Source organism: Thalassophryne amazonica, chromosome 17, assembly GCF_902500255.1.
Source record: "Thalassophryne amazonica chromosome 17, fThaAma1.1, whole genome shotgun sequence".
Classification (NCBI taxonomy): Eukaryota; Metazoa; Chordata; class Actinopteri; order Batrachoidiformes; family Batrachoididae; genus Thalassophryne; species Thalassophryne amazonica.
In genome coordinates, this window is record NC_047119.1 from 35007263 (window position 1) to 35020528 (window position 13266).

Genomic DNA, 13266 nt, shown 5'->3' on the forward strand with positions numbered 1-13266 from the left:
GTTAGTGCAGGTAAATAGGTAAATTCAAACAGATGGCTATGAATGGCATATTCTATTTCTGCTAAGAAACACCCCTAAATCTTGCACATTGTGGCTTTAAATTCACATATTCTTTATAGATGCTATAAATCTTTGAGAGTTTTCTATAAATATGGAATACTTCACTCAACTGTTCCTGTATGAATGTTGCACCCTGTGATGGCCAGACAATAATTAATATCTTGCCACTTGTTCTGGGGCACAGTGCAAATGGGTCACATTGCTTTGTTGTAGCCAGTATGCTACAAAATATCCAGCTAATGCATGCTTACTCATTTTTCATCCTACAGGAAGTTTCTTTCAATCACATTCATTCACCCGTCACAGAAGTAGACACATCGGAGGATATTTGTAGTTCAACCTCTTCTTCAAGGACACTTCAAAACATAGGCAACAAGAAGCAGGAATCAAACCACCGACCGTTTGATTAATGGACAACCTGCTCTCCTCACGTTTGATGTACAGCCACTTTTAGTATTTGTTCTACTTTGAAGTCAAAACACAAAATTTGGATCTATGCAAATGTGAACTCTGCATGTAGTAGTTTGTGAAGAACACAATAAGGGGATAAATGATTTTAAAACAGGTTTTTAATGATCATCATAACATGAAGATGTTTTATTCATACATAAAGTTTTGTTGAATGGAATGCAACCTATAGTATTATACATATAATGGCAAAATCCAAACATTTTAAAATAACTTATTTAAAATGTATTTTTTATGGTTATATTCCATCATGTACTCTGAATATTCTACTGAAGTAGGCGGGTTTATTTATAAGAGGAATTTAATCACAAATGAAACAGGCCAATTGCAGCGGCGGGGTGCGAGGCTCCGGGACTGGGCCCATATTTGTCAATGGGTGCATTCGTGCTTTTTTTTAACAACAACAACAAAAGATTGTTAAGGCAAAAATATTATTATTATTATTAGTAGTAGTAGTAGTGTCATAGTTGGCCCCGGTTCAGGGTTTAGGTATTAGTTTATTGATTTATTTCCTCTGTGGTTCTCTAGTTTTATTTCCCATATATTCATACTTTGTCTTTTAAGATTTTGTTTATTGCTTTCCATTGTGTATACTGTAGTAACCGGTTCATGCGTTGTTTATCCTTTAGTTGTGTAGTCATTCATTTATTCATGATCTTCTGTAGTAGTTATATATTCTCTGGTTTTGCTTTATTTATCTTCAGTGTCTTAGTGTCAGGCTGTGTTCTGTTAGTCTTGGGCTTTATTTTCTGTTATTGTTTATTGTGTGTCAGTTATTCATTGCTTCATTATGTAGTCACCGGTTTTATTTTCTGCTCAGCATTTATTCTCTATTTAACCAATAGTTAGCTTTGCCACTTTTATTGTATTCATTTTTCTGTAACAGGTCCAATCTAGTTTTAGTTATAATCATTAGTTTTCTGGGTTTCCACTTTTTGACTCGCCACTTTAGTTCTTAGTTTTGTCCTTTTGTTTTGTTCACGTTTATTATGGTTTGTCAAGAATGTTACGTTTTGCACCGGTGGTTTTTCTGCCACTTAGTTATCTTGCCCCAGTTCACTTTGCTTTTGCCTCAGTGCACTCTCTTGCTCTTACCTCTGTCTTCCCTGGTCACACCCCCTTCCAGCACCTTCTGCACAGCACACCTGTTCTCACCCTGACTATTCCACTAGTATTTAAGGCCTAATAGTCTCACAGTCCCTCGCCAGCTTGTTGTATTTTTGCACTTTCCAGCCTCACACCATAGTCCTGTTTTGTCTTCTTGTATTTCTGACCTTGCTTGTGTTATCGATCTCTGCCTTGTCTAATCCCTGAACTCTGCTCATTTTTTGACTCTGCCTCTGCCTCAGCTCTGTGAACTCCTTGACGCTGTGTATTTGGAACGTTGCTTGTTTTTGGACTTTGCCTCAGCTTGCTGCCTGCCTGTACCTCCACTATGTTGACTGATATCCTGTGTACCAAACCTGTTGCCTGCTTACCAGATAAAGCCCTTTTTCTTAATCCTGCACCTGTGTCTGTGAGTCTGCATATGCCTCCTACAACCTTCAGGGCCAAGACACCATGAATCATGACAAGTAGTAGTAGTAGCAGTAGTAGTATTAGTAGTAGTAGTAGCACATATATTAAATTGGAGAAAACTATTTCCTTTAATATTACAAGGTATACTGCATTTTGGGTGGAACTACAGTATGCACTCTAAAGAGGGTCTGTGTTGCCCAATTATTAATCAGTGGTTTTGGAAATTTTAAACCAATCTAGTAAAAAAATAAAATAAAATAATAATAATAATAATAAAAAACAACGTTATCGCCACATACACAGTAAAAATTTAAATACTGCATTTGGTTTTGTCACCTGGACCCAAAAATCCTGGTTGGTAAATTGGAATTTTTTTTCCAGTTCATTGATTAAATGGAACAACTTCAAACATGTTTCTTTAATTGAGTGTAGTGACAAGAATTTTTAATATCCTTTATTTTGAATCAGAAATTCTACATATTCTCACACATATTTTGGATAATTATGTAGGTATAATAAGTCTCTGGTTCCATTTCCTTGAATAAACAGCTGTTTGTGAGACATTCCAAAAATGCACACTAAAAACTTGTGACAAACCGGCTACAGCAGGTGACTGTGACACTGTTGCGGCCCAATTCTGGCTTCCTCAGGCTACCTGTTAACAATTGCTATCGGTCTTGCGTCAGTCAGACATTAACATGCGTAAGAATCAGCCATGATTTGAGTGGATTCTTGCATGGAGCGTTTTTATCATGCAGCATGTGTGGGTTTCGGAAAAAAGAACAAGTGCGCGGATGATCATTTTTGTGCAAACACAATAGCTGACACACAGCAGTGGGCGGATGACGCATCTTTCATTCTCAGCTTTGGGTTGTCAACAGACATGATTCATCAGAGGCCAAAAAAAAAGAAATTCTTGAGCAGATGAGGTGATGTACATGGTGAGGAAGAGAGAAAGAGGAGAGGCAACACAGTGCTGGTCATGGGTTCTATTTCTGGTTTCATTATCTGTGCACGTCTCAGTGGTTTCCTACCCCTCCCCTCCGACCTTTGTGGTTCACACAAGAGAGGTGCACCTAACAGTCTGAACTGCTGAAACAACCCGTATGAGCCCCATCGTGACTTTTAATGTGTGCGTTGCTGCAGGGAGGAAGGTTTGTTTTTTAATGCACTGTATCTTTTTATGATGAATCTCTTGACGCACACAGCTGTGCTCTTGCTCACACTGCAGTGCTGCAAAACCCTAAATATCCATTTTCTTGCTCTGCATTTTCTTTTGTATGTTCTGTATGCATTCATGCACATTTCATAAAACAGTGAGGAATAAAACGTGTCCTAGTTCCTGTCGCTGTTGCCGGTGGTGCTTGATGGGGCTGTAGCCCGCGTAGCATCCCATTAGCACCTTGTTAAACGCACCAGAAAATTGATATCTGCAATTTAACATCTTATTTTGCATATCATAAAAATATATTTTATGGGGATTACACAGATTAAGGAGTGCTCCAGACGGTTTAAAGACCGCTCACAACTGCTGAGAGCGTGCCGCGCTCTGAGCGCCGATCGACAAGCTCAAACTCCGCTGAAACAACCAGATCATTTCCAACGTGAAGGCTTTGTTGATCCGGGACGTCATCTGACTTTCACAAAAAGGCAGAAGGCGTGGACATCAGCACTTTTTCGGCACATTCCACTGTTACAGGAGTTTTTTTCATGGAAAGAAAAACGGAGGGACGCGCCACGGAGCCGTTCATTATGCGGCACAAAACCACCTCCATGTTGGTCTCACAGGACGGCTTTCAGGTGGATTTCAGACGGCTGTCAGTTGCTTTTCAGTCGTGTGATTATCAGAGAAATTGAGCATGAGCTGGACATGCCCCAACATGTCCTGTGAGGCTTCATCACAGTGTTGCTTTGCGCCATGCGGCTCCACCGCGATGCGCGGTACTCCTCCGCATGTCTGTCTCAATGTGCCGAAAAAGTGCTGATGTCCACGTCTTTTCACAATTCCTGTGCTAGTCAGATGACATACCGGATCAAGACAGCGTCCAGTTTAGAAATGAACGGCACATTCCACTGTTACAGGAGTTTTTGTCATGGAAAGAGGAGCAGAGTTCCGTGCGTCGCGGTGGAGCCGCATGGCGCAAAGCAACGCTGTGATGAAGCCTCACAGGACATGTTCTGGCATGTCCAGGCTCATGCTCAATTTCTCGGATAATCACATGACTGAAAAGCAACCGACAGCCGTCTGAAATCCACCTGAAAGCCGTCCTGTGAGACTAACACGGAGGTGGTCATTATGGGGTATTATGTGTAGAATTTTGAGGGAAAAAAAAAGATCTAATCCATTTTTGAATAAGGCTGTAACATAAAATGTGGAATAGGTGATTCGGTGTGAATACTTTCTGGATGCACTGTACTTTGGACCTTGTCTAATAAAGATGGCCAAAACTATACATATAAGCTCAAATATACACATACATTCATTTATTAAGTGGTGTTGAAGTGGTTCTACAATGTCTTCATTGTAATGTGATGAGGCCAAAAGGCCTATTAATTCCTCATTATTGACTACAACTGGCAGTTTCTCTTTCCAGCATAAGAAGCATGTGTCCAACAGCATTCATTGGATTGACCAATACTCATAAGAATGGGAAAGTCCAAGGAACTCAGTGAAGATCTAAGAAGGAGAACTGTAGATTTACACAAGTTGGAAAGGTCTCTTGGAGCCGTTTCTACTGCAGATTCCAAGATAAATAGCTCAAACAAATGTATATATGTACAAGTTACCTTGATGTGTCACCACTTTGTCAAGGTCTGTAAGAAGATCCAACCTGACACCCGCAAATGACAGGAAATTGGTTACGATGTTCATGAACAACCCAGGAACCAACAAGGCTCAAGCCTGCCATGAACTGGAAAGTGCTAGAAGACCAGTGTCACTGTCCACAGTGAAGTGAGTTTTACATCGCCATGTACTGAGAAGGAGCCGACCAAGACAGAACCTCCTGCTCCAAAATTGACACCTCCAAGCTAGACTGAAATTTGCAGCTACCAACATAGACAAACCAATGCCTTCCAGAGAAAAGTTTTATGGTCAGACCAGACAAAAATTGAGCTATCTGGCCACAATAACAAGGGATATGTCTGGAGTACTAAAGGTGAGGCTTTCAAACTAAGAACACTGTACCAACTGTCAAGCATGGTGGTGGTAGCATCATGCTCTGGGCCTTCTTGCTACCAGTGGTACTATTGCATTGCAAAAAGTGGACGGAGCACTACCTCCAAATTTGTCAACGTCACCTCAAATTAACAGCGAGACAGTTGAAACTTGACCACAAATGGGTGTTCTAACAGGACAATGATCGAAAACACACATCAAACTGGTTCTGGGTTGGATAAAGCAGGATAATATTAAGCTTCTGGAATGGAGTCCCAAAGAACCAACCTCAACCCGAGTGAAAATTTGTGGACTACGCTTAAAAGCAGGGTCTGTGCCAGGAAACCAACCAATTTAAATGAACTCTATCAATTCTGCCAAGAACAGTGATCAAATATCCAGCCAGAATTATGCCAGATGCTTAATGATGGCTACCAAAAGTGTCTGGTCGAGGTGCAGCTTGTTAAGGGATGCTTAACCAAATATTAGTGGGGGTGTATGTATATATTTGTGATTGTATTTATAATTTTGACCTTGTGGGAATTAGAGTAGAACCAAAATAAATTCAAACTTGTTCACCCAATTATTGTTTTTTAAAGTCATTAATGATAATGATAATTTGGTGTTGACTGGAATGTGGATGTGGATGTTTATTAATTTATTTATTTTTAACTTTCTTTTTCCATAAAGATTTTGGACATTTTTATATATATATATATATTTCAGTCAATTTCTCAAACGTTTTCCAACTGAGCTCCATGAATTTTGTTAGACCAATCAATCTTATTAAGAGGACGGACACATTTAATTTCAGTGATCACTGGAACCCAGATGTGGATTATTATTATTAGGTTTTTTATTATTATTATTTATTTTTTTTAGAGGTGGGACCAAGTCACTCTCAAGTCATGAATCAGCAAGTCTCAAGTCATAATGACCACCAATTGTTTGCAAGCTGACTTGAGACTTGAGAGTTGCTGATTCATGACTTGAGACTTGCTGATTCATGACTTGAGAATGACTTGACAGTGACTTCATCCCATCTCTGTTTTTACCTTTTTTCATAAAAATATAGAAAATTCTTCATTCTTCACCTGTTCTGGTGTAAACAGCTTTTAACAAAAATCTTTGACGGTGTCAAAGTTCAGTGTCCGGTCTGCACGAGCCTTTGAGCTTGAAGCAGATGAAGCGGCTGAAATTCTTTTCTGATTTGGTGAAGCGGGCTGATAACATGTGGAGATTGCCGGCTGTTGGGCCGGCCTTGTCTCATCCTAATCGACGATTACGTAAGGAGCTCTTCTCTCCTCCAGCCGCCACATTATCACAGAGGCTACACAGCTCTGGATCTGCTGACGAATCAACACACTAATGAAATCATGGCAGGCATTTGACCTCTCCATCATAAGCAAGACGCCCAACAGGAGAGAAGGAGGGAGAGGGAGGACAAAGATGCTCGATGAGTTGAACACAACAGCAAATTCCTCATTAAACACACACACACACACACACACACACACAGTGCTGCAGACACACATAAATGTCCACACCCTGCACCGCCCTGTGCATTCCAGCGGATGCACAAACAAATGGGGAGAAGAGAGCCAACGAGGAACCAGAAAAGGCTTTAATATGCATACTATCGGTCATGGTTGATTCATTCTCCGAGAACATTCCTATCTTCTCTCATTTGCACTCTCTTCCTTCATCTCTCTCTCTCTCTCTCTCTCTCTCTCTCTGGACGAAGCCTCGTGTCATAAATGAGTCACCAGGTTGCCTCTGCTGATGGCTATCTGTTCTAAAAGTACATCTGAAATGTCTGCAAATGCATTTGAATTCACCATAATTACAATCTAATAACCAAAACTTCATCAAAGGATGAGTTGTCCTGTGATGTCCTATTCACTGGTGTCAAATTCACACACCCACCACTTATGGCGCTTTCCCACATACCGCTGTACGTAGCCGTGATGACCATTCATTTCTATGGAAACCTTCATGATGTCTGTGGAATTTACCTCCAATACTACACTGAAAAATTGAACTTTTGCTGTGGAAACTATTTATGTTGTGTGCCAGGAAGCGAGCTTTGGAAAGCTAATGTGTTTTGGAGAGTAAATAAGCTAACTCCTTCATTTCAGTTACTAAGTATAGTTTGAGAAGTGAACAGAAAGTTCATTTTGTAACTTTAGCACATTGCGATATCACTTATGTTTAGTAGCTGTAAGAGTTGAATTTCTCGCCTCTTGTTTTTATCTCTATAGTATTCCGTAGACATATTCCAAACATCTGGATGATGAAAAACAGGCAAAATTAGCCTGTCATGGCTGCTGTCACCTTCATAAAGAAATGCAATTCCTTGCATTGAACACAAGATGGCATATAATATGGACACAGTATATAGAAACGAGACGTTAGCTCCAGGTTGTGAGTGTATTAGGCAAATTATACAAGTCAAATTCATACAGACAGAGTCCAACTTCAGGTTGTGAGCGTAGCCTAGGAATAACACAAGTCCCCTACATAAACAAAAAACCCACCATTTGGCTGTGACCACACTCGACGAATAATACAAATCAACTACCCACACCTAAGGCTACGCACATCAGGCCATTTATACATGCTACATGCACACACCTAGGCCCTAAAATCAGGTAGTGAGCATGTTACGCAAGTAATGCAAATCAGCTGTTCCGACCGAGCCCCAAGCGTCAGATTGAGATTCAGAGAGCACATCTAAGGTCTAACTTTCAATTTAAATTCATTTATATATGCATCATACGGACAGGGTGAAGAACCTTGGGGTGATTTTTGACCCTGTGTTGTCCTTTGGTCCCCATAGTAGGGATGTTACGAGAGATGCTTTCTTCCATTTGTGAAATATAGCAAGGATTCGTCCCATTTTGTCCATGGCTGATGCTGAGACCCTGATTCATGCATTTGTTTCCTCCAGACTAGATTATTGTAATGTCCTATTTTCAGTCTAGTATCAGAGGTCTCCAGTTAGTTCAGAATGCTGCTGCCAGACTTTTGACACAGAGCAGAAGGCTTGACCATATTACATCTGTTTTGGCATGCCTCCATTGGCTATCTGTCTCTGTGCGATCAGACTTTAAGGTTCTATTATTCACCTATAAAATTGTTCATGGACTGGCACCGACTTTTTCAGCTGATCCGATTAAACCCTATGTACCGTCCCGGGCCTTGCGCTCACATGATGCAGGACTGCTTTGTGTTTTGAGGGTGAAGAAAAAGTTTGTCATTCAAAGGGCCTTTTCATATCATGCCCCAGTACTGTGGAATGGTCTCCCAGTGTCGATAAGACAGTCCGATACTGTGGAGACCTTCAAGTCAAGACTATTTTTCCATCAGTGCTATAGTGTGTTTACTCTTTTTAAATTTTATACTTTTAATTTTTGCTTTTTTAACTGTGTTTTTAACTTATTGTATTTAATTCATTTTAAATTGTTCTGAACTGTTTTGTGTTTTGTGTGAAGTGCCTTGGGGAAATGTTGTCGTGATTTGACGCTTTATAAATTGAATAAATTGAAATTATATAGCACCAAATCACAACAAAGCAGGGTATAAGTACAATAAGCAGATGCTTTTGTTTGTCTTTCAGCTGCCCGTATTTTCATCAGGGTTGTCACAGCGGATCAGTACAGATCTGCATGCCCTTCCTCACACAACTCCAGTTTTACCAGGAGAAACCTGTACTGTACATGGTCTTCCTATGAAGTCTCCCACCCCCTCACACATCAAGACCTATACTCTGTTTAGCTTCTGAGATCTGATCATTTCAATTCAATTTATTTAATTCAATACAATTTATTTCATTTACATAGCGGCAAATCACGACAAAGCTTCCTCGATGTGTTTCACACAATTAAGGTCTAACCTTACCAACTTCTAGAGCACGCACACAGGCAACAGTGGTAAGGAAAAACTCCCTCTGATAATTTGAGGAAGAAACCTCAAGCAGACCAGACTCAAAGGGGCGACCTTCTGCTTGGGCCATGCTACCGACACACTCGACAATACAAATATACAGGAAATTTTGGGAGGTTTACACAAAGCAGACTAGCACAATGGCAAACACCAAACGAATACAAATCCATTATCTTCACTCACTCAGGTACGGCCAAGAATACGACACTATTAAGTCCCTTTGGCTTCTCCCTATTTTCACTCCGGATCACCACTGTAGATCTGAGATGGATCCACATGTTGATTTGGATGTCCCTCCTGATGCAACTCCACATTACATAGAGAATGGGCAGGGGTGGTGTTGAACCAGGAGCTTTGGCAACCATGTTGCCCTAACAAAGGAAATGACAGTAAGGGACAACAAAGTTTGACGCCCAATCTGACCTATCAATCCAATAATTAACAATAATACAGTGATAATAATATGGATTCCAGAAACAACCTCTGCATGTCACTCAGTATTTCACAGCATAGTTTAGGTGCTACGTCAAATAAAACAAGTGAACTACACACATCTAGAGTTTAACTTTAGGTTGTGAGCACAGTTGGCTGTTAATATGTGCCAACTCCACCCATTCAAGGTGTGGATATCAGGTTGTGAGTACATCATCTATATACGTTTGTATGCATCAACCGATCTACGTGGCTACCTATTCCTTCATTAGTTTGTTTGCTCAATCATTCATGTTTTCTCTTGACCAGAGGACAGTTTTGCACCCCTGTGTCACATACTAACAGCAACATGTCAGCTATATTCATACTGAGGCTGGTTAAAAAACAAACAAACAAAAACATCCCGACTTCTTTGCTTGAATGTGCAGGGGGTATGGTGCACTTTTTTTACATAACATGTTACGGCATTAACATGTTTTCAGGAAAAATCCACAGATTTACTGGCCTGACAGTAGCTCACAAAGGTGAACTGTCAATCGCTTAAAATTACAGAGTGTTGTATATATGCAGATGATACATGCAAATTTTGTTCATTTTCTCAGGAATTATATCATGATATGAAGAGTGACTGTGAGAGTTTTGGACCACTCACTCCACCTGTGTTTGCACACTCCTACATGTTGGCGATTGCAATGATTGTGTTTTTGCACAATGTTTAAAGTGCTTAGTGAGTTTGTGAGCAGGAGATGTTTTTAGTAATTCAGACTTTTGTCATTTATGGAAGACATCGGCCATTTTGCCTCGAAATTCATTACAGCCAAGTGCTCTTTGTTCCGTCTCTGCAACATGGCAGAGCGCAGCGCGACAGGAGCTCACCCAGCCTGAAACAGACCTCATGGACATTTTATGTGTAAATGCACAGCTGCTCAATAAGTACAGCAGAGGACTGATTGATTAAGATGTTCGATTTTTGTTAAGAAAGTCGTCTTCGTGCAGGGTCGACGTAGAAGCGATTGTTGTTCTCATGTGACACGAGAGCCAAAGTGAAATCGTCTGCGTGAAGGAGGTCAGGCATCTAAATATGTGAATGTTTGGACCGGATTCATTGTGCTGCTTCACATGTGGGAGGGGTGCGTCCAGAACCAGCAGTTATGCAATCAGAGCACGGTGTAGCGAGCATCCTCTCTGCAGCATCGATGTCCCAGTGCTGCTGACAGCTACAGAAAAGGCTGTTTCTGCCCCATGCCCGTCAGCACCCCCACCCCCACCCCAACCCGCCACCAGCCACCTGAGCGGATGTTTGTCAAATATCACAAGAGAAACACTCTGTCCCGACATGTGTCTGCAAACAAGTGTGCAGGTGTGAGCTTGCAAAATGGACAACCGCGATGCAACAACCGTGCAAATCCCAGATTAATGCAATGCATCAAAACAAAGCACCTCTGACTGTCTGAGATCCCAGCAGGACGTGGGTTTGATTCCCGCAAAGCATTAACTGTAACATGCAGATCTCAAACTGAACGCCTCACTCTCACCTTTCCCAATTTCTGAGCTCCTCACAACGTCGTAGACGGCACACGTCTTCCTCTTTGGTGTGACGGCGCAGGATGGCATCTTACCGCGAGGACAAACGCTCTCTTTTCATTCTATCAGCAGCAGCGGAGTGAGGAAAAGATGGAGGACGGAGGAAGCTGTTACAAGGTGGATGCGTCATGTTTTGACTGATAATGCACCACATCCCCTTTTTTGCCCTCCGTTCCCCTCTCGTACCTTTCGTCTTTCACTCTCTCACGCCTGCTCCTTCTCTTCTCATATGCAGCTGACCATCTCCTTCGAGAATTTCTTTCTCCATACCTCTTCTTTCCTCCTTCAGTCAGCGGTTTCTATGCGTTGACCTATGTGACCTCTTTCTTAATCCCCCTGGTCTTTCTTTTCGTTCTGGTCTCGGGCGGTGGGGGGGTACCTATCGCTCTATTTTTCTTCTGCTTTTAGCCCTCCTGTATCTCAGCAGCCGTTCATTTCTCCTCCTCTGCGTCTGCTTCTCTCACTACATGCACACACACTCAATCACACATGCACATTTTTCACACGTACGTGCACACACTCTCTCTCCCCCTCTCTCCTTCTCTCTCTCTGTCTCTTTCTCTGGATGCCTCTCTATGTATATGGCTTGTTTCATCTGCCCACCCCTTCACTCCTCTCTCTTTCTGTCTGTCTCTCTCTCCTGTTCTCTCTCTCTGCAGTGCACGCTGCAGTGCCTCTGCAGGCTTGATCACAAAGGGTGTTTTTTTTTCACCCAGAGAGGATATTTCAGCCAATGAAGAACCTGAATATTACTTTGCTTGAAAGCTTTGCACTTTCGATGCAATATTAATGCGCACACACATATGCACATGTGTGCATGTGGTTTGTGCAGCTGTCTTGCAGGCATGCGGGAAATGCAGGAAGCTGATGCAATTAAATCTAATATGAGGAGAGCAGCACGTCTGAAAAGGGCAAACAAGCCATGAAATTACTATAAATACGTAACTGTTGACTGGAAATATAAAAATTACTGAGGCTCAAGAATCAATTCATACATTTAAAGAGGAGTTATTTGTGTTGGCTCCTTCATGAGGTTTTAAATCCTTTAATGAGACTCAACCGCCAAATGTTATGTCTATAAATTTACTCAGAAATCCAAAGGAGGTGTCTTAAGCTTATGGCACAAATCTGGACATCCAGTATGTTGTTATTGCATAACAAGGATTTTAGTAAGTGTAGTCTCAAGCGGCCCTGCTGACCAATAATAATCCTCAGATCAGAGTTCTAAAAAAAAAAGGTTTGATATTGAATTTCAATGAGGATAAGAGGGTTGTGCTTACATAATGTGGACATCAAATGCATGATGGTATGAAAAGCAATGCAATTACGGTAGGCCCATAAATATTTAGACTTTGACATATTTCTTTCTACTGGAGTGAGAAAGCGTATTGTCCATGAATCAAAGGAGTGTCTGTCTGCTTCCCAGCTACTCTTGTCAATCAAGTCAACTCAGATGTGGTAGCATGCTTTGGTACCTCGTGTCCCAGCATCCACAACACCACAAAATCATCTTGCATTGACTCCATGAGTTCTTTCCATTCGTCTCTTGATCTCAAAGAGTACCCAGAGTCATGGATGTCACTGCCGAGATACGTGAAAGTTTCTACAAGTTCAGCACTTTTGTTGTGGCTGGCGTGCCTGGCTGGCTTTTGTGTGTCTTCTGTTTCTGTCTTTTGGTTTTCCTCCCAGGTGGTGCGCATTTGGGACTGAGTGGCTGTGTAGCTGAGTTTATCAGGACCTCACCCTGATCACCTGAGGCTGATCACCTGCGGCTCGTCAGGACTCACAGCTGTGGTGCATCTACATGGATTGGAACATGGTGGCATTTAAGACTGGAGTACACAGTGTGTATTGGCCAGAGACTCGACCTTGTGACCAGACGGGTGAGATTGTCCTCTCTAGAGCCATCTCCCATCAGTGGATGCAGAGAACGTCCAGGTTTGATGCATGGTCTGTGAAAGAGGAGGGGGTGAGGTCTCACGCTCGTCAGCACACTTCCTGAGGTACGTTTGGTTTTGTGACTAACATTTATACAGTCAGTAAATGTAGTGTCCCTCACACCTTATTATATTGAGCTGTATGTTAGTCGTTTAAATCAGCTT

General features: G+C 41.6%; 2 protein-coding genes across 3 annotated transcripts in view; one reads left to right on the top strand and one right to left on the bottom strand.

The window, feature by feature from the left end:
• The window catches only part of si:dkey-106l3.7, a 25137-nt gene extending 22182 nt beyond the window's left edge, over positions 1 to 2955 (top strand). For both annotated transcript variants that reach the window (XM_034192871.1, XM_034192872.1), the window contains exon 8: positions 330 to 2955. In XM_034192871.1, coding sequence (XP_034048762.1) covers positions 330 to 394 — 65 coding nt within the window. In that variant the 3' untranslated portion in view covers positions 395 to 2955. The remainder of the gene's footprint in view (positions 1 to 329) is intronic.
• Positions 1 to 11753, bottom strand: part of rnf208 (ring finger protein 208) — a 14773-nt gene extending 3020 nt beyond the window's left edge. The window contains exons 1-2 of the mRNA XM_034192874.1: positions 11351 to 11753; positions 11116 to 11226 (exon numbers count right to left, since the gene is read on the bottom strand). The gene's annotated coding sequence lies outside the window, so the exon portion shown is untranslated. The remainder of the gene's footprint in view (positions 1 to 11115; positions 11227 to 11350) is intronic.
• Between the last annotated feature and the right edge of the window lie 1513 nt (positions 11754 to 13266).